The sequence below is a fragment of the Ambystoma mexicanum genome, chromosome 6p (assembly GCF_040938575.1).
Source record: "Ambystoma mexicanum isolate Mex_15411 chromosome 6p, UKY_AmexF1_1, whole genome shotgun sequence".
NCBI classification, from domain to species: domain Eukaryota; kingdom Metazoa; phylum Chordata; class Amphibia; order Caudata; family Ambystomatidae; genus Ambystoma; species Ambystoma mexicanum.
Window position 1 is genome coordinate 1,192,886,131 of NC_090935.1, and position 27,347 is coordinate 1,192,913,477.

The 27,347-nt window shown below is 45.7% G+C and overlaps 1 protein-coding gene across 1 annotated transcript in view; it reads right to left on the bottom strand.

Annotated features, from left to right (window-relative positions):
- CARNMT1 (carnosine N-methyltransferase 1) overlaps positions 1-27,347 on the bottom strand; it is a 486,389-nt gene that overhangs the window by 382,095 nt on the left and 76,947 nt on the right. The window contains exon 3 of the mRNA XM_069625830.1: positions 12,574-12,737. Coding sequence (XP_069481931.1) covers positions 12,574-12,737 — 164 coding nt within the window. The remainder of the gene's footprint in view (positions 1-12,573; positions 12,738-27,347) is intronic.

The window sequence follows — 27,347 nt, forward strand, 5'->3', positions numbered from 1 at the left end:
TTCAAATTCATAATTTATGTTCTCGTAAATTAGTTTAGCAAAATAAAACTAGATTATGATTCTTACCCAGTGTTCGATACAATGTTGAAGTGGGAGTATTTAACTTTTTTAAACTTTTTTTTTTTTAAAGGGAGTCCAAAACTGAGTTCCATTTGCAATCGAAGTATTATATAAAGGAATCCAGTGATAAAGTCGCCTGAGAAATGGCCACCAGGGGGGAGCCATTCGCCCAAACTTGCACTCAAAAATAAAGCACTTTCCCCAAATATTCTAGGACTGTAGTTTATAATAAAAAAATATACTAGTCCTAGAATATGTGTGAGAGGGGGACGGGGTGCTTTTAGGATGCAGGAAAATAAAAGTCACCTACCTTGCGACCTTTGCCAGGCTACATCACATGGAACCTTGTAGAAGAGTACAAATATTGAAGATGTGTGGGTAAAAGCCGGGAGGACAAGATCTGAGGTGACTGTTTCCCATTTTTTTGGGGGGAGCATTTGTACCTTTTTTGTGAATATTTCCCTATTTTTTTGAGAGAGTAGAAGTGGCATATACACCACTTATCTGTAGACCCGCTCTTACCCCTTCAAACATCAAGTGCCATTTCCAAATATTAACAATGCTTGCACTACAGTCTGTGCTCAACAGATCTACCCATTACCCTCTCTTTCACCGAAACGCCTATCTCAACCTTGATTTTTCCCAATCTTAAACTGTCATCCGAACCAAGCTTCAAACTCATGAACACTGGAACCTCTTGCGTGTGGCCTCCAAGTATTACACCCATCCCTCCACCACCCCAAAATCAAACGTTTAAACGATTACACTCCCCTATCACATAGCAGAAACGGCATGCAACATCCATCAACACCCATTTGCTCCCTTTCCTAGGTTATCACCTGGGCCCATCTACATAATTTGCAGCAGCCCCCGCAGTTCTGCACCAAACCCCACTACACATCTGCCACACCCATTCAACCACAGAACACTGTCCCTTTTATCAGAAAGGGAACAGAGAGCAACCATTAGTGAATGAATAGATGTGAAGTCAGTTCCCTGAACAAAAAGGACCATCCCGCCCTCTCCGGTTTCTGTAAGATGGAACACTCTCAACCGCCCTTGTGGTTAGCATATTTTAAAGTGTACTCATGGTCACGTCTGAACAACTACATGTTGCGATGGTTGTATGTGGGGTATTGTAATGAGCAGATAACAAGGGGGGACCTGGGGGACTCTCTACCAGACATGAGTCCTGGTTACAAGAGCCTTACCCAGAGTCTTTAGCTCACTATCTTTCACAGAGAAAAAATATCCCAAACATATCAGTCTTTGTCCTGCCCCAGGGCAGTCCAGCACCGAAATGCTAAGCAATTCTCCTCTGAACAAGAGTACCAACAGCAACCCCAGACACGTGTTTCGGTCTGGTTAAACCTCATCAGTAGGGTGTAGCTGTGCCTCTCCAAGAATAGTGAGCAAGGGGTCCACGTCTGGATTCGCCTAGTAATTTAGGGTGAGACCCAAAGTTACTTGAAATATGCAGATAACAAGGGGGGTCCTGGGAGACTCTCTACCAGACATGAGTCCTGGTTACAAGAGCCTTACCCAGAGTCAAGTAACTTTGTAGTAAAGAGCCAGATTTGAGTACACAAATACAGGAAAATTAGGCAAGGGCAGCAGAATTCCGACAGGCCAAGTAGGATGTAAAGGCTAGAAAGGCAGAGCTGCTTAGTAGGAGTACATGTAGGCAGGCCGTGGTAATGCAGAGCAGACAATCTGATGGGTGGAATCATGTGGAGGCAAGTGAGTAGTTAGTGCACGCCAATATGCACAAGCAAGTGAGGGCCTCCAAGGAGGCATATAAGGCGATTGCAGCAGAAGAACCCAGGAACGGTTAGAGACGGGGTGTGTAAGAACGATAACGGAGGACAGCAATAGGACCGAGCATGCCAGAATGAATAGGCGTGGGAGACGCCTACAGGCTCCAGGGTGAAGGAAGCAGGGGAGGAGAGGGGCAACGAAGGAAGGGAAATTACAGGTAATCCAATAGTTCTTTCAGTAAGGCGAAGGACAAGTGAGGCAGCTGTTGGGCAGAATTTCATTTTAGTGCTCAATTCTTCCCACCTTAGAGACCCCAGGCTCTTTTGCTGGACTTCGGGACTTTTCATTTTAACCCTGGAGTGAGCAAAGCCTTTTTCTCACTCTCTCAAGTGCTTTTACCTGTTTTTGGAGTCTGACAAACTATCTGCTTTTTGTATGGCGACACAGAAATCCTTTATATTTCTCATAAGGTTTAGATACCTTTTCTTGTGTTAACTACTGTTTCAAAGAATAGTAAAGTGAAATTGACTTTACTTAGCTTTTCTCTTTGTAGGCCCACCACACAACAGCCATCTTATGTGGAGTGCTGGGGGGTGGGGAGGTGTTACCTAGTAGTCCCTTATCCTACATTCTCATATAACCTTGTTTATATGTTACCCTCACTACTTTAAATGGCTAGTGGCAGTGGTTTAATGTTCTTACCATTGTGCTTTTCTACCGCAGGCTGAATCCTCAGCTGCAGTACTGCACCCATGGGTAAGTAAAAATGACCCCGGTCTTCTTTTTTCACCCTTTTCGGTTTGCAAGGCTGAATTAAGCCCTCGCTGCCATCAAGGTACATGAGGTACCTATTCAGCTGAAGATGGCCGCCCACCCGATGCCTTTTGCCCTCTTTACCTAACCAGCCACCTGATTGGCCAACTAGCCTATCTCTACTGTCATTGGCCGCCGCCAGGCGAGGCCGGCCCACTCTTTCCAAGGCCCATGGAGGCAAGGCTGTTACCTGTTTTGAGCCGGTTTGGTGCCGTGAGTGCTGTGTGCCAGTCCCCCTGGCCCATCTCATATAAGGTACACCCTCACCCTCCCCAGCCGCTGCTCTATTATAATGGCTTAATTCTGCCGCACTGCACGTATGCGCGTCTACCTCCACAAAGAACTGCTAATCTATACAATAACTGTATGCTCGACCATGTCTCCTGCCCAAGTACCGTCACCCCCCTCATTCATCTACCCTCATCGCCTAAACGTGCGTGCAGAGCCCCTTCCACCATCACCTCCAGTGACCAACTTGACTCCGAGCACAGTGCTGCTTTGCTTTTGCTTCCCATTACACGGCCTACTTCACATGCATCTGCCTATGTACGCCCTTATATCTGAAACTATGTCTACTGCGCGATCTACATAGACATTTATTGCATTTTGAAGAACTGCAGCCAACTGAACGTGCCTCCATTGACTACTGCCTATGTGTAAATACACTTTGTATTGTACTTACATTGATTCTGTCACTGTCCACAGCACCCTAACCTAACTGCGCCACCCACACCCTGGCATTGCCTCATTGTATCAGGCCAAACTATGCTAAGCACCTGGTTTTATCTCGCCTTATTGCGCCCAGTTAGTGCCCACTCCTTGACAGTATTATTACACTGTTAGCCACCCAATGTGGCCTACCATAATGTCCTACCATATTCAACTGCTGCAACACCGCATTTCACCCAAAGGTATAATTTCGAATCTAGGTGCTACCCTACTACACTGTACCTAACCGTGCTCTCTCTGAGTTAGTAATTACGCCACTGCATTTTAGTCACTGTACTAAACCTTTTGCATTTGTGTTTAGCATGGACTAGTTCAAATGTGTCCTGCCTAGTCTAGATATGCCCTGCGCCTACAACTGCATTTAGTATATCTGTGTTTAGCATTGACCAGTTTAAATATGCCTTGTGTATACAACTGCATTTTGCCTATCCGTGCTCAGCATTGACCAGTTAGATGTGCCTTGCGCCTGCAACTGCATTTAGCATATCTGTGATTAGTATGGACTAGTTTAAATATGCCCTGCGCATACAATTGCATATAGCCTCTGTGTTTAGCATTGAATAGCTTAGAGGTGCTCTGCGCCTACAACTGCATTTTGCCTATCTGTGCTGTCCATTGACTACCCTAGATGTGCCCAGCGCCTATAAATGCATTTAGCAGATCTCTGTTAGTATTGACTTGTTTAAATGTGCCTTGCACCTACAATTACACTTAGCCTATCCGTGCTTTGCCTCAACTAGCCCAGATATGATCTAACTACAAGTACTTTAACCAGCAAGCTCACGCTGCCTAACCAAGTAACTCTTGCAAACCCAGCCAGTGACTCCCATTTGGACCTGTTCACCACTACCCCTTCCAACTCTGGTAACATGCTACCACAACCCACACCTAACCAACCTTGCTCCACCGCCTTAAGAAATAGAAGACTAGGCTCTAGACTTATGGGCAAGAAGGGTCACCCTATGTACCCAAGCCTACATTTGAAAACCCAGACACCTAGCCCACTTCCCCAATCGTCCATCTCACCTACGCCCCAATGCCTTCAGACCAACCTTGCTTCAGCTAGCAACGTCGGCTCAATCAAGGCCGCTCTGATCAACGCAAGGTCCCTAGCGGCTCATGCTCTAGACATTGCTGATCTTATTAAGACTCAGGAACTTGACCTCATCGCAATCTCTGAAACCTGGTTACATGCTGCATCAGGCCCTGCACTCTCACTGGCTATCCCCACAGAGTACTCCATCAGATGTGACCGTACCTCGAGAGGTGGAGGAATTGCATTCATCTATAGAAACTCACTAGAACTTAGAACCATTCCTAGCATCAATGTGGAATCCGCAGAGTCACTCTCTGTCAAACTCCAACTTTCTGCCAATCAAACTATCACCATCCACCTAATATACAGACTGCCGGGTCCTCCCACATCCTTTGTGGATGTATCTCGGCCTTAGTACTTGATAAAGCTAAATCCAACTCTCAAACCATCATCCTTGGTGACTTTAACCTAGGCTACCAAGACCCTAATGATGCTGCGGCCCTCGACCTCACCAACATCTTAACTGACCTAGGATTCACACACCATATACAGGAACCCACCCACATCAAAGGGCGGTCCCTTGACTGGCTCAGTGACATCAATTGCAATATCTGCGTACTCTCGAACACCCCTTGCATCTGGTCTGATCACCATATTATCACCTTCAGTAATGAATCAGCCTCTCTACCCACGCCTCCCGTTGCCCCTGCCACCCTCAAAAGAAATAAGAAGACCATAACCACGGTAAAACTACTCCCGCTCAGCCTCCCTACCCTGAATAATGCTCCTGACACCTGTTCGGACCCTACCACCTTAGCCGACATTTATAACCAGTCAGTGCTTGCAGCCATTATTGCCCCACTCAAAGTTAGGAGACCTAAACAACGTGCTCACCTTAACTCGTGGTTTACTCCCCAGCCCAGAGTGCTACGCAAAGAGAAACGTACTGCAGAGTCACGTTGGAAAAGCCACCCTTCTGACGCCCACAAGGACGGCCTCCTTTTAGCCACCCTTAACTATAAAACAGCCTTACTCCAGGCCAAAAAAGATTCCTACAACATCCGTATTGTGTCAGCCCAGTCCAACACCAGGAACTTTTCAAAATTCTTAAGCAACTTGAGACACCAGTAGCCCCCCCTGACTCGTGTACCAAAGTTAGTACTTGTTGCACGAACATTCAGACAGCACTCCTGGGAAAAATTACTACTCTACAAACCAAAATTAGAGATAAACAAAAATCCTTACAGCCTAATTAACCACGGACCACACCCACGCCTAACTCTCACCAAGCCAATCCCCATCATAAACCGTTTTCTTTCTCCACACTCACCACCCTTGAAGTAGAAGGAATCAAACAATCTCAAACCATCCAACTGCCAAGGGGACCCTTGCCCGGCACCTATCATCAAGGAAGCATCTCACGACCTAGCCCCTTTCATCACAGCATTGATAAATGCATCCTTCAAGACGGGTATTGTCCCGGATAACTTAAAGGATGCGTGGGTTATCCCACTTCTCAAAAAACCGTCCCTTGAACCGAACATCCCAACTAATTTCAGACCCATCACTACGGTCCCCTTCCTGCTTAAGATCTTGGATCGTGCAGCCTACCTGCAGATTCAAGACTATCTTGAATGCAACAATCTTCTAGGGCTAAGACAATGAGGATTCCGTCCTAAACATGGCACTGAATCAGCCCCGATTGATCTAAAAACTCAGATGGAGACACTAAAGGACAACAGGAAGTTAGCACTACTCCTTCTCCTCGACCTCTCCGCGGCATTCGATTTGGTCACCACCAAATACTATGCCAACATCTTAAATCTGCGGCCCACTTCTCTGATTCTGCCAATGCCTGGATCCACTCATTCCTGAGTAATAGATCCATGAGGGTCTTCTCACCTACAGCATCGGCCGACCCCTCCCCCATTCTCTGTGGCGTTCCTCAAGGCTCCTGTGTGTCCCCTACGTTGTACAACGTATTCAGCAAGCCCCTCTTCGATATGCTTTACTATCTGGGTGTCTCCTACACCAACTACGCGAACGACACCCAGATACTCATCCCCATCACTGGTGACTACACTGCCGACACCAAAGCTTTGAATGATGTCTACCTGGTTATCCAGGCCTGGATGGCACATCACAAGCTTTGCCTTAACGACGAAAAGACGGAGCTCCTACTACTAGGATCAAGCCATCGTCTTAACAAATTAGATCAAGCTTACAAGTCCTTCACCATCGACGGCAACGATATCAAGGTCACTAAAGACACTAAAACCTAGGGTCGCCCTGGATTACACGCTTTCCTTGAACAGACAAATAAATGCAGTAAGCTCGGCTTCAGCCTATACTTGCAAATTTATCACCGCCTGCAGACCCTTTCTAAACTCTCCTAACTGTATCACCCTAGCCAGAACACTTATGGCCAAAATTGACTACTGCAGTGCTCTCTACCTAGGGACCAGTCAGTCCAACCTCAATAAACTGCAAACTGTACAAAACAATGCCATAAGGGCAGCCTTAAACATCCCAAGACACTCTCATATCTCCACGGTCAGATCTGACCTACGATGGCTTTCGATAGAACAAAGAATTGCCTTGAAAACTTTAGCCTTGACCCACAAATGCCTGAACAACAACGCCCCACCCTACCTGTCCTCTCGCCTTACCCTCCACTCCTCCTCCCGACCCACTAGATCAGCCCAAACTCACAGCCTTACCCTGCCCAGATTTAAACTACAGAAATCGGGTGGTGTGAGTTTCCCTGTACTAGCTTCCAAACTCTGGAACACTCTCCCTACTCCCATCAGAACCGAATCCTCGTTCCTAACCTTCAAGAACAACGCCAAGTCCTGGCTGTTCTCTCACAATTTATGAGGATCTTTTCTCAGCCCGCCTTCCACATATAATACAGGTTATGTGTATATACATGCTCACTGTACTTGTATTATAATCTGCTAATGGTATTTGCCCTGTATACTGTGTATATTTTTGTAACTTATGTACCAATTGTTTATGTAACCTGTCCTCAAGAGTACGCGCCCTGTTGCCCCTGGGCCTGGTTTGCGCTTTACAAATAAATTAAACTTCAAACTTTGAGTTTCACTCTGTACTTTGAACCAGGTTGGAGCCCTTTGTTTGTTCTGCCTTTGGCGGGCTTCAGCCCCGAAGCCTGCCTCTAGCTCCAGTGTGTCTAGAAAGGCAGTATGTGAGGGGGGTTTCCTGAAAACACCCCTGTCCTTTGTCTCTGGGAATGCCTGAATGCAACCACTCCAGATACTGGCTGGCTGTCCTTTTTGGACAGCCACCCTGCTGTGTGACTGACAGCCTACGCTGTGCATTAAGGAAAGAAACCTGCCTAAAAGGCAAGGGTTTTGGGACTAGAGGCATAGTGGACCACTGGGAGAAATACTTGACGAAGAAACCATGAACGAAGCTTGTTGCATCCTACTGGACCTTTGAATTGCCAGGTGAAGTCCTGCTGCTGTGCAAAACTCCTTTTTCAATTCGAGCGAGAAGCTCCTGAAGGGACGCCTTCTTCCCTTGGGTTAGTCGGAACAACTAACCCTGAGACGAACTCTACTGGACCATCTTCGCGGACTGGCTGTACTTCATCGCTGCTGCAAGAACAGTGCCAGGGGTCGAAAAATCCATAATTGAGTTTGTGAAATAGGCAGTGGGAGGCGGACTGCAGTTTAAACCACATCTTCTTTATTCAGTTTCAAGTACATACTCTTCGTGTTAAACAAATATATAACAAACGAAATATCAGCCATGGAACATATCATGAGCCCGATAGTCTCAGCTCGGCGTGCGGTTGTTTCAATCAGCCACTAGTAATGTCCCACTCAATTTTCGGCTGCTTTCCTTAGCAATATCCAGTGTGACCAGGTTGTTAGGCAAGAGATGTCAGTTCAACAGATCGTAGTCTGGGAGTAATACACTTCTTGCTCTCTAACATTCAGCAAAGTAAAGTTCATCAGAGACATGTGTGCCAAGCTTAAAACCCCTCAGCTCGGCATGCACCTCAGCAATTGGGTCGTGAATACGGCACTCCTCGTTCTCTTCTGTTCCGCTCCTTAGTATGCCCAGTGGAAGCTTCCCGAGTCTGCACTCTATTCCTCGTCCTCTCTGGGCAGTTTTTGGGAAAAACAGAGCCCATGAGTCTCTGGATGCAAGTTTTAAGCCACACTCCGATCCTCCCATCCAATTAGTGTTCGCCCTTCCCTCCACTCCTCCCATCCAATTAGTGTTCTCCCTTCCCTCCAATTTTTACATTGTAGTTACCTCCCCTTTCATTGCACCTCGCTTTAGAGTTTCTCCCGTCACCCGCCTGTCCCTGGTGCGGTTTTCAACTTTCTCCAACCTCGTATACCACTATCTTGTGGGGTTTTATAGGCATAAGGCAAGTACATTCTATATTTGGTTTGCGTACTCAGGTTAGTTTTGAATTTTAGGCTTCTGTGTTTTAACCTTGACAACCCGAAGTGACTTATGGGATCTGTAGTTCCGGGATCCGGCTGTACTGTCGCCTCCTGACATGCCTTACGTGCCATCTTAAAATCCAGTTTTAGTTACCCTAAGTTTCCTAGGGTCATCCAGACGTGGACCCCTTGCTCACTGTGCTCAGAGAGTCACAGCTCCAGCTCACTGATGAGGCCCAACAAGGCTGAAACACGTGTATGGGGTTGCTGTTGATACTCTTGTTCAGAAGTGAATTGCCATAGCATTTCAGTGCCGACATGTGGGTGGGACAAAGACTAATACGCAAATGGATATTTCCCCATCTGTGAAAGGTACAGTGAGCTAAAGCATGGCTGAGGACTCTCGAGTGGGTACCTTCCCCTAGAACAGGTCAATGGGCCGTGTTCGTTCTCGCAGAGGGGCGCCTATGGACTATTTTTGGACATTCTTCATCTAGTTTGTCCCTCCAACCCAACGTGTCAAGTCAAGCTATATAAAAAATCTATGCTAACGGCCATGGACATAGTCACGCCTCTGAAATCGAAGAAAACAAAACCCAAAGTTCATACCAATACATAGTTCACCTCGGAACTACAAACGCTGCGAGGGACCAAAAGATCCACCGAATGCAACTGGAGGAAATCGCCAACAACCACAAACAAAGCCATCTTCCAGTCTCTAGCCAATAATTATAAGGAAGCAATCACCAAAGCCAAAAGTAATCTATACAACACCAGAATCCAGAACGCCCAATCACGCCATAGGGAACTATTCGCCAACCTCTGTGAGCTCGAATCACCTGCCCCAGCCCGACCACTCTATCAAAGACAAGCTATGGTGCACTTATGTTCAAAAAGCACAAGCAGACAAAATTACCCTCCTGAAAAGTAAAATTGAAATAAAATCCAAACTCAACCTTGACCCGGACCACCAATCTATACCCTTGACTCTAGAACCACCTATGTCTAACAAGTTAGCGTTTAGGCAAGTGTTTACAGTAGAAACTATTAACATCATTAAAGGACTAAAACCATCTAGAAGTAAAGGAGACACTTGCCCTGCCACGCTGATAAAAGAATGTGCACATGAATTAGCTCCTCTCATCACTGCCGCTATAAATAGTTCATTCTCCTCCAGCTCCATAGCCGACCACCTAAAAGAAGCCTGGGTACTACCGTTGCTAAAAAAATAAATAAAAACACCTTGAACCCCAACATCCGAAACAATTTTCGACCCATCACTACAGTACCATTCTTATTACAAATCCTTGACCTTAGTACAGCCTGCCTGCAGATCCAACAGTTCCTGGAAGCTAACAAATTACTAGGATTAAGACAGTCGGGGTTCAGACCCGGCCATGGTACAGAGACCGCTTTACTGGATCTAAAAATACCGATGGACCAATTCAAAAGACAGAGGAGACCTCTGTATCCTTCTACTAGACCTCTCTGCGGCCTTTGACCTTGTCAACCACAAAATCTTATGTCACCACCTTGAAAATGCAGTCCACTTGATATAAGAGCGTATCAAGTTCAAGGCCCTCTGCTTGGTGCACAAGTGCTTCTACGGCCCTGCGCCGGTATATTTGAAAAAGAGCCTAGTGCCCTACATACCGAGGAGAAGTCTACGCTCGGAGGGAAAATGTCTGCTGTCAGTCCCTAACTTCAAGCTGAAATCTGGCTTGGGCAGATCATTCTTGGTGATGGCCCCCAAATTATGGAACAGCCTGCCCGAAGTGCTGAGGTCAGAGGTAAACCACCTTACCTTCAGGAAGCACCTGAAGACATACCTCTTCAGATGAAGAGCCTGGGGAAAGCAATGTATCGGGGTCCTTAATAGGCCGCAGTGCTTGTTACTTTATGTCTGTCTTGTTGTTGCTGTATTGTAAGTGCAAGCGCCCTGATGCCCACGGGCTACCGGCGCTATATAAAATACAATACAATACAATATATGAATTTATTTGTATCGCACTCGTACACAAGTTTGAAGCCATCAAATAGATTGAATCCTTTCTTTCCAACCGTACATGGAGAGTCTTCTCAACCACATCAGCAGCCGCCACAACCCCTGTGACACGTGGTGTTCCACAAGGCTCAATGTGTATCACCAACAGCTTCACAAAGCTCCTATTTGACAAAATAACATGGGTATCACGTACACTAATTACGCGGATGATACGCAAATACTAATTCCAATATCACGGTGTCATGACACAGACACCCACAACCTCAACAAAATATACCTTGCCGTCCAGGCCTGGATGGCCCAAAATAAATTATGCTTCAACGATAGCTAATCCTAATGGGAAATAAATCTAAAATAGATAATCTGCTAAAACAATATGAATCCTTTAATATCGATGGCAACACGATCAAGGTCGCCGAAGAAATAAAAACATTGGGGGTCTACATTGACTCATCTCTCTCCCTTACCAGACAGGTCAATGCAATTGTCTTGTCTGCAGCCTACACGTTCAAACTTATTAGCTCTAGTAGACCCTTCCTCTCAAATGACAATAGTATTACACTTGCAAGAGCCTTGATCCTCGAGGATAAATTATTGTAACTCACTATTTGCAGGCACCAGTACTAGAAATATCCAAAAACTTCAGGTAAAACAAAACAACTTTATCAGAGCAGCATTGAACATACCGAAGAATGAGCATCTCTCTGCCACCAGATGACTCATACATTGGCTCCCTGTCCATGACGGGATCAAATTTGAAATTCTCACCCTTACCCACAAAAGCCTTGCCAATAATGCACGAGCCTATCTCAGTAACCAAATTACCAGAACCCAATCCAACAGACCCACTAGCACCTTATCCAACTCCAACCTCATCACCAACCCAAGATTTAAGGCAATGAAAGCAGGTGGGTCCAGCTTGCCGGCAGTTGGAGCTAATCTATGGAACTCCCTACCACCACACTTAAGGAACGACCCATCGTTGTGGTCATTCCAAAAAATTCTGAAAACTAGACTATTCAGCCTAGACTCACAACACTGATACACCAGTTACAGGCAAACTAGTCTCCAGTATGTATTCTTCAAGCACGCTGATCTATACTAGAACAGAATTGTCATCGTTTTGCCTGTATACCTGTTTGCACCAGTCTTGTCGAACGCACCTGTACCAAGTAACATGTACACTGTACCCGTACCCCACTGTAACCATTATCTTAAGTATTAGCGCCTTGATACCTCGGGCTAAGCGCGCTTTATAAATGCCAAATAAAATACATTTCTAGAAATGCTTTTTTGCCTGAAGATTTTAGAAATTGTGTTCATATGCACTATTTCTTGGTGTGTCAAAAATCATGAAAATCAAAGATCTTAATTTTGAGATCTCCTGAGCAAGAGTGCATTTTATAGCCTCTATGAAAAGCACCACAAAAAAGGTTTAAAAACCAAAACGGACTACATTTTGATACATTTGGCACAAGCGTTCAGATTTTGCCAGATCCGCTGCATGCCATACGTAGTGCTTTTTTATGGACAAGAATACAAACTAGAGAAAAGCATTTTTTCATTTTCCTATGTACAGTTGGACGCCACCATGTACATACTTTCACAATAGCACCCATACATACCCAGTTGGTATACTGGGGGTGATATTCTTGCTCAAGAACAAAAAGCAAACTACACTGGAAAATACATACAAAACCATTTTTTTTAAACGGTTAAAACATGAAAGATAAAAGGGCACATTTTACCATTTGTCTCTGGGAAAGTACTTCACAATCTCATTAATAATTGGCTGATAGCAGGCTTCCCGCTCAGACCTCCCATCTTCACTCCAATCTCTAATAAATTGTTTAATTGTGGATTTTAATTTGTCCATGTCAAATGTGGATGCAGGAGAAATTTTTCTATTTCCCTGTGAAATACAAAATGATAAAGGTTAGTATCCCGAGCAGCATGTGCTATATTTTAAATGTGGAATGAATGCTACACTGCAGCGTACAGATTATCACACCCGAAAAAATTCAACTGAATCAATGATAGTTAAATAAAACATTAACTTGATATAGTATTGGTTACAGATATATTTGCATAAGTATTGACCAGTTTAGGCTGCTGAAGAATAAACATCCTATTGCATATGTGTTGCTTTCTCTACTAGGTGGTGCTTCATTAGGTAGCCGCCGCCAGTGCACAGCTCTTCACTCTCAATACAATCATTGAGTCAGGGACAGAATGACCACTCACTATTACAGCGTCCTGCGACGCAGCTTCATTCTTGTAAATTAGTGGATGAAATGACTTTATTGTTGCAATTGCTAGACAATTTATATCTGTACCGCTAGAAGCAATGCAGATCTGTTAACTTATCTGTTAGGAGTACCTCTCTGTGGGATAATAATGTCTTCGGTTATTTGCGCGCTCCGAGACCAATGGGTGCGTAGCGCTATACATTCTCTTACATCTGAAGATTACACAATGTTCATGATCTTAAAATATCAAAGTACGTAGCTTTATCATCATTTGGAGACTATATGGGATATTCCCCCTCAGAAAAATCAATTGCATAGTTATCTCATACACTGTCCTTAATCCTCCCAACGTTATTCTGTTCTTCAGGAAACAAGCCCTGTTTGCATCATTTTCCTGAGAGAATTGTTAACTTCGAAGGTTTCTGTATTGGGCCGGTCACACTTTGCTTCTGCTGATTTGATAGAGATCCCCTTTTATATAGAGTTGTCACGCAAGACACACAGTGGGCTGGAGACGTATGGCAAGATCAAATGTAGATTTAGTATTATTTATTGCGGGTCTATGTACAAGTAGGGGCCAAATGAAAAGCTCAGTTCCTGGGTTGGAGGTGGTTTTGCAACATCTCTTTTGCCATTGCAAGTGTTATGATTTGCAGGCTTTCCAGGATTCCATATACCTTGATGAACTCTGGCACCCAGTCCTGTAAATTGACTGGTCCAAGGTGGTAGGGTTGGGGGGGGATGGAGATCGAGCGGAGTCATCTGGATATGCTGAGCTTACAATAGAGTTCTTCTCCCTTCGCCTGTCCCCATCTCAGTCCCATATACCCCCCCCCCCACCACTGTCTGGTCCATTCTTCAATCTAGAGCTATCTAAATCCTGGGCATCCTCACTCTCTGATCTTCTTAGTTTCCCTCCACTGTATCACCCTCATCGAATGAGGTAAATATTCCTGCATCACCCCATGGCCGGATAGCCACACCTCCTCCTGGCTTCAGTCTTGCACCACCCCCACCCCTTTACATCAGGATCTTGAGGTTAAAACACTTGTCTACTCTGGATATTTACACTTGTTCAAACTCCAACCTACAACAAACGCCTTTTGTTCCCTTTCCCCAATGTCACCACCTTCTCCTGCTACTACTAACTCTCCAACTACATCTCCATCTACTAGTGATCACTCTCCACCCCTCATCTTACCAGCACCACAACCTGTTCTCAATGGACACCATCTCCCCAGCCTCTTCAGCCTCAGCCTCCATTTCTTCCACTGCTCTCCAATCTTCTGCAAACTTTAGCCTCCTGCACCGATAACATGCATTCATCAACTAGAGGCAGTTGTATTTATACTGTATTCCCTACTCGTCCTGGGTGGCCGTTCCCTGAAGGTAGCACCAGTGAGTGGCCATAGGGAGGGATGGGATTTGTTGGCTCTTCTGAGTGCACCTGGAGCTACCTGGGACTCAAGCGGTTTGGGGGGATGAATTGGATGACCACACATTTGGCCTGTCCGTCATCTTGAATTTCAGATTTGTTTGACCATCTGAGGCTGTCGGCACAGAGCTGGGGTTAACAGCAGTTACAGATTGAAAAGACGTTTGGTAAGCTTTCTAGATGTTCATATTAATTGGCAGTATTGCACAAGCAGGGCAGAGGATTGTTGCCAGAGAGCACAGGTGTAGTAATGACGCTTCCTGCATTAGCCTCTCCTCATTTCGGGAAGTCGCAGGCTAAAAACAATGCACCTGCAGAACCTCTGCACAGATTCTGTGGATCTCTCAACACAACTCCTTTGATCTGCCTGATGAATCTGCAACACTAGCAATGTACACGCTGTCTTTGCGGAGTACACAGGACAGGTCGCCCTTACAGGGCAAACTTTTTGCAGTATAATGGATTTGGGTCTGGCTAAAGTGCCATCTCAAAAGGGGGAGGTCGGGGGGCTGAATCACTCTCTAATGCCCAGAGTATAACAAGGGTTACGGTCTTGATCTAAGCCCCTAGAGCTAGACTATCACGTCTGGCCAGTCGAGTGGGAAGGGATGGCCCCAGAAAAACTAGATTGCAATGCTGCAATGTGACCAACTTCCTGATGTGTGCCAGAGACCAGGGCCAAGTGACATGGGGAACCTCACCGTACTTTCCTCAGTTCCAACATACACAAACTTATGGTGGCATGCAGCCCCATGAGTCACTGCCCAGGTAATTCGCAGAACCAGGCAGAGAACTTGGTTTGAGTCAATGTAGACAGAATAAAGTGGTTTACATGAATTTCAAGATATTATAAAGCCCAAACAGACTAATCTACCTCATAAGGCACCCTTCACCAACTAACGCTTTACTTTGCACTTTCCTGAATATTCAGCTTCCGCCCTTTTAAGATTCCAAATAGATTCAACATCTAATTTCCCAACTTCACAACTATACATAAAATCATAACAAAAAATATGAAATCATTACAAATATCTTACACAATCCATCAGTCTGGTCTGCATTTTGACCTGTATAGGTTATCGATTGTGGCTCTTAAATTAACAGCATCCTGTTCTGCCAATGTCCCAGTTTCGTTCCTTGATTGGCTTGGATTTCCTCTGTCCACTTACCACTATTTATATACCATATCTTAACATCCAATGCCTGATCAAATCTATCCTCTACTGTAAAAAACATTTGGCTGTTGCATTTCTTTTTGTAAGTGAGAGTCATTTAATTTTGGCTTTGTCCTTTCTCTTTACTTGTTTTGTGTCATTCCTCACATTAGATGTGCATTTGCTTATTTGGTTTATTCTTACCCATGTCCTCATCAGGTTTACAATTATTGCTCTCTTCAACCAATCACTCTGGTCTGTTTTATGTTTGGCTAACTACCTATTAACACTTCAGAAAACGACTGTAGATGCATATGGTGTACATTTATGATCTACTGCCTTATGTTTTTCAACTTGTGGGTTTTGCCATTCTTATACAGTACTTTAAATCTCCAATATGTCAGAGACATGATTGAAATAAACTGGTCTTGCGCTTAATACAGTCATTTAATTCGTCTCTCATTCCGTTACACATCTATTGTACTTCATTGACTCACAGTACACCATTCAAATAACATTCCCTTGTAAACAAGTATTCAATTAGTCTCTGCTCTTAAAATGACATTTAAGGGTAACTTCTACCCATTAAGAGATATTATCCATTACGCTGTGTTAGGACACAAACAATAGGTCCTACGATATCAAGACCACATATCGCACATTCAAGTTATATTTATATATGTTTTATTGCAGTTATTACTTTATTTACTTCAAGGATCAAAATAGGATCTCTTGAGCAGGAGCTTAAAAAGCAGCTCCTAGGTATGCAGCAACATCCAGTAAGCAGGAGCTCCCTCTTAGCAACGAGGTGCTAATGCATACAGAGTTGCACACTCCCACATGAGAGGCACACTACAAGCTTGTGTCCATTCTATATGACCTATTATGGTTTAACTGTCGTCTACAAGTGACCCAATGATCACTGACATTCCAAAACGATCAAACTTAATTTAACATGAGTCTTTGTATGGCACCAGTTGGGCTAGGGAAGTCGTTGGTTCAAAAACGTTATTGCATATACAAATTATCCATAAAATTGCATGAACAATATTCCATTATTGCAGTGACTAGTGGAAAAGCCTTTATACACGGGCTACTGTGCGTAAAGGAAGCCATTTACAGAGTGTAACTATATTATATGGTGTATTTTAACAAAATGTATGTTAATAGAAAAAACTATTTTTTGGAAAGGATCTTGCTCCTTTTACGTGGAGTTGAGGAGTAGTAACCTTAAACAAAATCTCAGAATCCGTTGAAAGTTCAACATGGTACATAGGGCCAATTGATTCACGTGCAGCATTCGAAGTAGACATGAGAGCATAAAATAAATTGAAGTCAAAACATTTTTGAAACGTACAAGAATATTGATATAATAAATACCAAGAAATATTCGAATGAATAAATACATAATATACAAGCATATTGAAAAAAAAGTAATTTAGTGCTTAAGCAAATGAATGTTTTTATGTTTTTAAAAGAAAATGTTTATATTTTCTTAGTTTATGCAACTTGACGTCTACTGTTAAAGTGGTATCCAAAACATATTTTGTTCGCCTGGAAGAGGAACTTTAATTAGTGTATGCGCAAGGTAATTGCTCCCTCTAGCAGTGATAACAGGCAAAGCGGGCAGGACGGCTTCAGACAAACATACATCTGGCCTTTTATTATATAGTATGATAAGAAATTTCAATAGCATAACATTCATATGGAACACCAAACTGATATTTAAACCTTATATTACCCAGGTTCGATTTCATTGATCAATACAATTATCCATTAAATTGATAAACCAATGAAAAATATTCCATTCTTGCAATGATTGAGATTCCAATAAAAATTACTAACCTACAAAACAGTTATACAAACTCTCAATGTAATGCACGCCTATGGTAGAAGAGCACTGTCGAGGCAGCTAGCAGCGCTTGACGTAAGTGTAAGAACTATAAAGCAGGTCTACAGTTTCTAAAATGCAAGGCACGCATTCCAAATTTGAGGGTACAAGCCTTTAGGGGATTATAGACTGGACAAAAAAAGAAAAGAAAGTGCATTGGGTCTTCTAAAGGGGTATTACAAACAATACAGCTCGCAGTGTTAACAGTACAAACAGCAGTCAGACGCCATTCTCCAGTTACCTCCCTAAGAGGTACGAGATTAAATCTGACACTTGTTATTCGAATACTTCAAATTTAAAACTGGACCCAAAGTAGTAATTAGAAATTCCGACAGTCAAAGCAACATGAGCTTGATCAGAATTTCCTTTCGATCACGTTACAACTAATTTAAAAAGAAGACGTTTTTTAACACAGTCTTGCCATAGGCTATAGAATTGCCTGATCGATCAGAAAACCAAAAACGGTTTAATATATGAAAGCCTGAGGGCACTAATCGGGTAGCCTCAAAGAATAAAATAAAATGAGACTAAGGCAACTGGGTGAGGATTGCCTTCTCATTTGTCCACACCCTGAACCAGAACTTCACTCATTCCAATCTTAGCTCATCAGCTAGATATTTCATGCCAAGGTCATTGTGGGCAGCAAAGGTTGGTGTCAAGCTTGTAAGGGCAAGCAAGGATTTAAAAAATCAGTTTTCTTCTATTTGGAGTGAAGTAACATCCGCTATGACCAACAGACTCAAGCCATACATGCTTTTGCCCGGTAGTTTCTCATCATTTCTACAGGTTGGGATTTAAAAGCATTGACAAAGTATTGAACACCCCATGATTCTGATGTACTACAAGTTTCCTGCTGTTAGGAAAGAGGTCTTTTGACACCTTTCCCTACATGGACCCGCAACTTTTTAGCTGTTTTTTTTTTTTATCTTGTTCTACATTTTTGAAGGGGGGCGGGGTGGGATGGGGTGGGGAAAGAGTAAAACCTTCAGCTTCACTTTTCCAAACTTTTGCTAATATTTATGGGGAAACCGATCAGTCCTACTATCGGTACTGGGAAACTAGGTTTCCTTTTGATCTTTTGTAATTTTTTCGCATTGCACACAGCATCTTACCATACAGTACAAAGGGAATACTTTGTATCATCCTAGCCTTTTGCATTTGGGATCTTTGGTTACTTTTAATTGTGCCTAAAGACAAGCAGTGTTCTACATGTACCTAAAGCATTTTTTTTTGTTATTTCTAGTGTGCACATTCACGTTTACCTCGTATGGCTAGTGAACGCGGCTGGTGCCAAAAGGGCCACACCACAAGATTTCTGCTTGTTCTTTGGCCATATTGTTTGGCATTCTTCCTGCCTTGCCAGGTTAGGAAATTCCATACACAGTCATGCACTTACTCAGGAAAGTTGCTGCTTTTGCAGGCTAGTGTGGCCCAGGAAGTGAGTGGGGCTAACTAGTCCCATTCCACATCTGTGGTGCCAGTGAGTCTAGGTGTGGGACATGAGTGAAACCAATAGTTGTCACCGAATGGAAAACTACGTTTGAATGGATTTTGGAGAAGGACTCCTCCAGCCATTTCTTCAGATCAGTGTTTGAGCCAAGAATCCTTCGTAGAAGAACAGCCGACTGAAGACGACTCCTGAAGAGGCCTGGCATCCTTCCGGAGTCTGGTCCGATGAAGCCCTGTTGGACCAACTGATCTGTAAATGCCCTGTGGAGGTGCTTCAAACCCTGGACTCGTAGGACCAACCAGAGGAACCAGCCATCCTGAGACTTTGGAAGTGCCCCTGGACCACCCAGTGGACTGTCCAGCTCTACAGAGGCTACCTTGCCAGAACGGCCACCATTCCGCATTTGCACCCAGATCTCCTGGAAGGACTTCTGCAACTGTGACTTGCAGGGCACCTGCCCTCGTCTACGCGCAGTGACAGCCGCTGGAACTCGCCTTACCCCATCCTGTGAAGTGTCCTGAAGAGGGCTTCATCAGTGAATCTTGCATTTCTTCATTGCCAAGGGTTGCACTGTGCTCTTGGATCGGACTAAAATAATCCTTGCACCCGCAGCTCCTGGGCACCTCTCTCCTGAACCAACGGCAGGAAATCCAACCTGCAGTCGACCTATCAAATCCTCTGGGAAAATCAGTAGGGAGCAAGTAAAACGCAATGCCTTTGTCACCCCCTGACCTCCATAGGATAACATTGCGAATAAGTCTCTTTGCATCCTACCATTCCATTCCACTGCCTTTTGGTCGTCGGACATGGGTAGTGCCATCTGAAAGACAACACTTACTTGCCTAGTAACTTTGTTGCAGCTCTTATCATGAACATCATCAACACAAGGAACTTGCGACAGATACATTCTGGGGAGAAGCACTGTGGCTCCTGTGACTTTTGGCAGAAAGCCCAATTCTTATTAGGGATTGGACTGGTGAAGTTGGGGAATATCACTTGTGACTTGGTTCCATCTTTACTGCATCTCCGGTGCTGATTGAAGTAATTGAATGCATTTTAAGACTCTATGGTAAATGTATACATGTGTATTATTGTGTATTCTGCGATACCTTCTGGTTTCATTTTTTTTAATGTGTTTAAGGCCTAGAATAAATATTTGTCTTTTTATATATTCCTGCCTAAATTGAATTTGTGTGCTCCACTGTGTGGGGTCATTGTGGATCCCTGACTCCCACTCTCCTTAGAATAGCCTTGACTGACCTCCAGGGTTACCTTGATTGGGTTTTGGCTAAGAGTTCCCTGTTCACTCCAACTAGGGTGGCCTCCCAAAATCTGTCCACCGAGCCAGATTTTAGAAATCCAGCTCAACAACTGCCACACGACTTCGGTGTAAAGGTGAGACCCAGATAATCACAGCAATCACAAACCTATACTGAGACATCAACTGCTTTAACAAATGGAAGCTTAGGGTGCTTATGGTCAGGCTGAAACACCAAGATGGCTGCTTTAGAGGCATTGATCGATAGGTCCAGACTATCCATAAACTTGTCGTAAGTGGATATTAAAATCATGCAGTAAACGTAACGTTCTGGCAAGGAGGACTGCATCGTGTGCATAGAATCAGAAGACATTGAACCCAAGACTGGAAAATCAGCTTTGCAGTTCACTGAATGTTTATAACAATTGTTTATTTATAATGAAAATGACTAGAGGAGTCCAGAATTAACAGAAAAATAAAGGGTGCACCGGCCATTACTCCCTGCTCGGACGCATACCACAGCATTTGTATGGATTCCAAACAGTACAACGACCAGACCTTCTGGGCATCCCATTGCTGACACTATATTCCAGATCTTTGTTCGATTGAGCTTTTCAAACGCAGAGCAGACATCCATGAAGACGACAGAGCATCGGTTTCTTTAAAAAATGCTATTGGCAACAATGAGGTATAAATGAATGGCATGATCTTAAGTACCCAGGCTTTTGTTGAAGCCCAACTGTGAGTGCGCCAGGAAATATCCCGTCACTCACCCAGGCTTGTAATGGCAAACAAAAATGCACGCCCACAAATGTTGAATACAGAATCTAAAAGCGATATGATGGTGGAGAATTTATTGAAGCCTTTTTATTAATAGGGCATATATTATAATAGAGGAAGCATATATTATAACAGAGGAGGGGTTAAGAGTAGCTATTAGCTATTGCACTTCAAAGTTATAAGCAGGGACAAAATAGCTCCAGGCTCCTGTTAATTTAGAGCTGGGACTCAACAGGTTACACTTATATGTTACTTTCAAAATGTTGGTCCACACCCAACCATCAATAATTCACCTAACATTTCGTTTGTTGTTACTATTTTTATTGCTTATTCAGATCATCTCAGTTTGCAAATTTAGCTTCTGTATACAATTCTTTTCCAACATGGCAATTGCTCTAACCCAATTCTTCTAGTTAGGCTTGATCATTATACCTTTTTTATGTCATAAGTGTTTGTCTTATTCCATCGCAGAACTCCATTCTCTCAGATTGCCCCTTAATTTACAGTAAGTATAACTCACTTTGCACATCAATTTGACAACAGAGGATTATTACGTTTGACAAAACGTGCCAGCTGTGAATCTTAAATATGCACATTTGTAAAGTGGTTGGAACAAGTTACTTACCTGTAACCGTTGTTCGCCGGCATGGGTCTGGCAGGGATTCACAAGCTCATGAATATTCCCAGTCAGGCCGGGAATCCTCGGTAAATGAAATAACTGTTTCACTTTCAAACTGGCTTTACAAACTTTCTATCTCCTGTAAACCAATCACTGAGCTGTGGGTCATACTGCCCCCAGCCAATGACTGCCCACTCCCCAAGCCCCTCCTCTGGCAGCCATCTTCAGATTTGGTAGCACGTAAAATGGCAGTATGACCGAGAAGAGCCACAAAGGGCCAGGGAGGAAGGTTCGCATGTGAATCCATGCTGGAGAACAATAGTCTGGCATGGGTTCACATTCTCATGAATAAAGAATACATAGCAGTACATTACATAACCACGGGAGGTGGCAAGGCTCAACAGAAGCAATTACTCTCAACAGGCGCAACTTCAATCGAACAGTTTGCGTTGCACTGCTTGGCCGACCTTGGACTCCTCTCTGGAATCCCTGGCGATGCAGCAGAATCTCGTGAAGGTGTGCGTGGACCTCCATGTAGCAGCCCTGCAGATGTCCAGCAAGGGCACACCAGACAGTAACGCTGTCATCGCAGCGATCACTCTGGTGGAATGGGCTCCCAGACGGCCAGGCAGCCGTCTGTTTGGCAACCGGTGACAGTGCGTGATGCAGCCGGAGAGCCACCTGGAGATGGAAGCCTTGGACAAGGCCTTCCCATGGTTCACAGGATTAAAGTTTATGAATAGTCGAGATGTCTTCCGGAAATTCTGTGCGTGCCACATAGAACTTCCGCGCACAAGCCATATCCAGCGAGTGCACAAGCCACATCCAGCAAGTACAAAGTCCTTTCAGCCAGCGACAGAGGTTTTGGAAAAAAACACAGGCAACACCAAATGCTCATTTTGGTGGAATTCCGACGAAAACTTTGGCATGAAGGAGGGGTGCGTCCGCAGCACCACCCGAAAAGGGCCTGGATCTCACCTACCCTCCTGGCAGAGGTGATGACCATGAGAAAAGCAGTCTTCCACGAGAGAAACTTGAAAGGGGCCAGATGCATAGGCTTGAAGCGAGCACCCATGAGCCTCATCAGCACCATGTTGAGTTTCCCACGCCTGGGCAGGGCCCTTCACCAACGATCGAAACAGTCAGTTGAGGAACGCCTTGACTAGATAGTGGGACCAAAGAGAAGACCGTCCTGGAGAGCTGGTCTAGCAGGAGATAGCTGCCAGATGGACCTTGATAGAGGCATGCGTCAGCCCCGCCTTGGCCAAGGACACCAAGTATGGAAGACCTCAGAGGGTTGATGATCTGTGTCCGGCACCAGGTTGCTAAAAGCGTCCACTTGTGTCCGTAGCACTTAAGGGTCGACATCGGTCTGGCCCTGGCAAGGACCTCCCTGCAGTCCGCCGGCAACTCCTATCCTCTGAATTGTATGGCTGCAGGAGCCAAGCCTCCCAGTTCAGCGATCCGGAGTCGTGATGCAGTATTGCACCTCCTTCTCTGGTGAGCAGATCCGCAACCACTGGCAGCTTGACTGGAGGGGACGTCAACAGGCTGAGACGGTCTGGATACCAAATCTGCCTCGGTCACGCCTAGGATCATCCTGCATCGGCACCGTTTCAGTTGATTGGTGATTCGAAGCAGGAGAGGCAGCGGATGGAACGCGTACAGGAACAGGCCTTCCCACAGGAAGGAAAACGCATCTCCTATGCTCCTCGGCTGGTGGAACCTGCTGGCGAATCTCCAGCATCTGGAATTCGTCACCGTCACAAACAGATCGATCTGAGGTCTGCCCCATTTTAGGAAGAGGAAGTCCACTTGATCATGTTGAAGTTCCCACTCGTGGCAGGAGCGCAGCTCCCTGCTGAGGGAGTCAATGGTGTTCTTGAATCCCGCCAGGTGAAAAGGGTTGAGGAACAGCTCTTGGGCGACGCCTTTCTGATGTAGAACATTTTGGTGGTACTGTCTGTGAAGACCCTCATCACCTCGCCATGAAGGAACGACTTGAGGGCCCAGGACATTGATGTGGAGATCCCGCTCCTCCAGTAGCCACAGGCCTCTGGCGTGGAGACGTCCGGTGTGGGCTCCCAGGCCTCCAGGAAGTGTCTGTGATGACTGTCTCCTGGTATGGGGGGGGGCCTCTGGAAATCCATGCCCCCAGCAACGTTGGAAGCTTACGGACACCTGGATCCACGAGCTTCCAGGAATTCTTGCAGGGGTTGCATCCGCAACCTGCAGAGATGGATCAGGTAAATCCACAATGATATCATGCCAAGAAGCGATTTGATGGTACGCACTGTGGCGGTCTTCAGTGCCAACAGCCACTGCACCTTACCCAGCATCACCGCTATCCTTTTTTCTGAGGGGGCCACCAAGCAGGAGAATGTGTTGAGCCCTGCCCCCAGGAATAGCGCGTTCTGCGATGGAATGAAGCAGGATTCTGGATAGTTGACGGAGAACCCCAGATCCGTCAGCAGCCAGACGGTCCTCTCTGTGTGTTCAACGGCTACTTCCCTGGACTTTGAACGGATGAGCCAGTCGTCGAGGTACAGGTACAATGTATCCCTTGTAGAAAGCAGATGGACCACCACTGGCGCCGAAGCGAACGGCCTTGAACTGGTAGTGCCTTCCTTGTACAACAAAGCACAGGAACTTCCGATTCTTCTCGTGAATGGGGACGTGAAGTATGGATCCTCTAGATACAGCGACGACAAGAAGTCTCCTTCTTCCAGTTGGCAGAACATGTGCGGCAACATGACCATCCTGCATTTTTGGGACTTGAGGTATTTGTTGAGGTGCCGCAGCTCTAGAATGGGCCTCCAGCCCCCATTCTTTTTTAACAACAAGTAACTGGAGAAGACTAAGTCACTTTGGAACCAGCTCTTTCACCCCCCTTTTTAGCATGGCGGTATCACCTGCAGGAGCTGAAGGATGTGCTGCTCCTGCCGGGCCACCAGTGGTATTCGTGGACACTTCTGCTGGAACTAGTATGTCTGTAGGGGAGGGCATCCAGCACCCATCGGTCGGTGGAGATCTTTTCCCACTTGTCGACTAAGCCTGCCAGCCGGCCGGCCTCCCACCAGGTTGCATGGGTGGGGGCCTGACGTCCTGGCCGGTTCAATCTTACTTCGGGGCCTGTGTGCCACCTTGGGAGCAACCACGGCCACCTACAAAAGCCTTGGAACGACCCCTGTAGGCCTCCCAAGTCATGGAATGGGAGGGCTGTCAGTACAAAGACGATCCCCCGCCGAAACCCTTCGATGACCTGCCGGATTTCCCTCCTGAGGCACGAAAAGAACGACAATGGTTGGGCCCATCGAAAGGGCATGCCCAGAACCCTCGACCTGGACTTCCTGCCGAAAGTAGGTGGACTTCAACCATCCACGACGACTGAGGCAAACACCGTACCCCATCTGTCAGAACCCTGTGTCCGTGTCTTTTCCCCTGCAGCTTCCCTGGGTTAGCCAATTTCCCCTTTGAGGAGGAACTGGAGCGATGACTGGAGATGGAGGCAGAGGGTAAAGATGAGCGTGCCCTGCTTGCGCGGCGACCCGATGGAAACTGACTTGCAGTGCTTGGCCTTGTCTTAGGCCCCGGCGGTTGGAGCTCCCTCAAAAGATTTAGAAGCCCGCTCCTCGGACCGGTTAGTCCTGGGTGAGGCATGCCCCTGTTTGCTGCACGGGGTAGAGGCCTTGGCATTGAGCCACGCCGCCAACCTACTATGACGATCCTTGCCGGTGCACTTGGAGAATCCAAGGCAGATTTCACAATCCTGTTCCCTGTGGTCCGGATGGAGACAGAGGCACTGGGAGCGTTTGTCCTCCACAAACGCGTTCCTCAATCTGCAGCTGGGGCAGAGCTTGAAGAGGGAGCCTCCCTCCTTCTCTTCTGACATGGTCCGATCGTGCAGTGTAGGCCCGATGGCCTTCTGGAAACTTCAGTGAAACTCGACGATTCTTGCCCTTGAGGGTCGTTGAAAGATGCCGACAAACTGATCCCTGCTTGCCAGTCACAGAACGAAAGAGCACAAGTGCTCCATTAGTCAAAAATAGAAACTCTTTAATCAAAAAAGTGTGCGAAAACACAGAAAAGCTCGGAGCAAAACACGAGGACTCCCAACACTTGAATGTGCGGTAAAAATCTGAAGATGGCTGCCAGAGGAGGGCCTATAGGAGAGGGCAGTCATTGGCTGGGGGCAGTAGCACCCACAGCTCAGTGATTGGTTTATAGGAGAAAGACAGTTTGTAAGTGAAACTTTTTTCTTTTACGGAGGATTCACGGCCTGACAACGGGGAATATTCATGAGCATGTGAATCCATGGCAGACCGCATGCTGGAGAAACCCAGTTTCATATTTGTGGGCGACACATCTAAACCATGACATTTTATTATCTCACATTCTTATGATCATTTCTTATTTCAAAATGTATGCCCCCACATATACCTACAGAAATCCCCTAGCAGCCATTTTACTGCTAGCAGTGTGTTTCACTAACAGCGCTCTTACTAGAGGCATGCACTGTTAGGACAGTGCAAGACTCCACTATCAGTATAAGGCTGTAACACCAGAGTATATGGTAGCATAGACATGCTTATCTTAGGAGTACCATCCTTGATTCATGGAAAGTCAGGTACGGTTGCTTGCAGGATAGGGTTGAGATCTCATACACGTCTGGCAGAGGTGATGGCCACAAGGAAAGCAGTCTTCCACGAGAGAAACTTGAATGGGGCCTGATGCATAGGCTCGAAGGGTGCCCCCCCATGAGACTCGTAAGAACCATGTTGAATTCCCAGGGCAGGAGCTTTCACTGGTGGAAAGAATCGGAACAGGCCTTGGAGAAACTCTGACTAGTGTGCAACCAGAGAGAGGATCTCCCCGGGGATCTGGTGAAACAGGAGATGCACCTTGATGGATGGTGAAACTGATGTACCTTGATGGATGCATGAGCCAGCCCAGCCTTTGCCAAGGACAGCAAGTACGGCAAGATCTGAGGAGCCGTGTTCCTCAGGGGGGGGTAATCTTTTGAGACAAGCACCACGTAGCAAAACGTTTCTACTTATGGCCATAGCACTTCAAAGTCAACGATGCCGTGGCATTGGCGAGGACCTCCCTGCAGTTCACTGGCAGCTCATAACCTCCAAAGTCTAAGGCTGCAAGAGCCAAGCCTTCAGGTTCAGCGATCCTGGGTTGTGATCAAGGATTGTGCCTCCCTCTCTGAAAAGAAGATCCAGAACCACTGGCAACTTGACTGGAGGCGCCGCCGACAGGCCAAGAAGGTCCAGATACCAAATCTGCCTCAGCCACGCCGGGGCCATGAGTATCATCTTGCATTGGCACTGTCCGAGTAAGTTGATGACTCGTAGGAGAGGAACAGAGGAAACGCATACAGAAAAAGTCCTTCCCACAGGAAGGAAAACGCCGCCCCCAAGCTCCTCAGCTGGTAGAACCTGCTGGCAAACTTCTGGAATTTGGAATTGTCGCCGTCGCAATCAGATCGATCTGGGAACTGCCCCATTTGACGAAAAGGCGGTCCAGCGGTCCACCTAATCCTGACGAAGCTCCCACTCTTGGCAGTCTGCGATGGTGTTCTCGACTCCCACAAGGTGAAGAGGGACAAGGAACATCCCCTGACTGACGGCCCAATGCCACAAGTCCTGGGCCTCCTTGGAGAGGTGGTGATCTTTCTCCA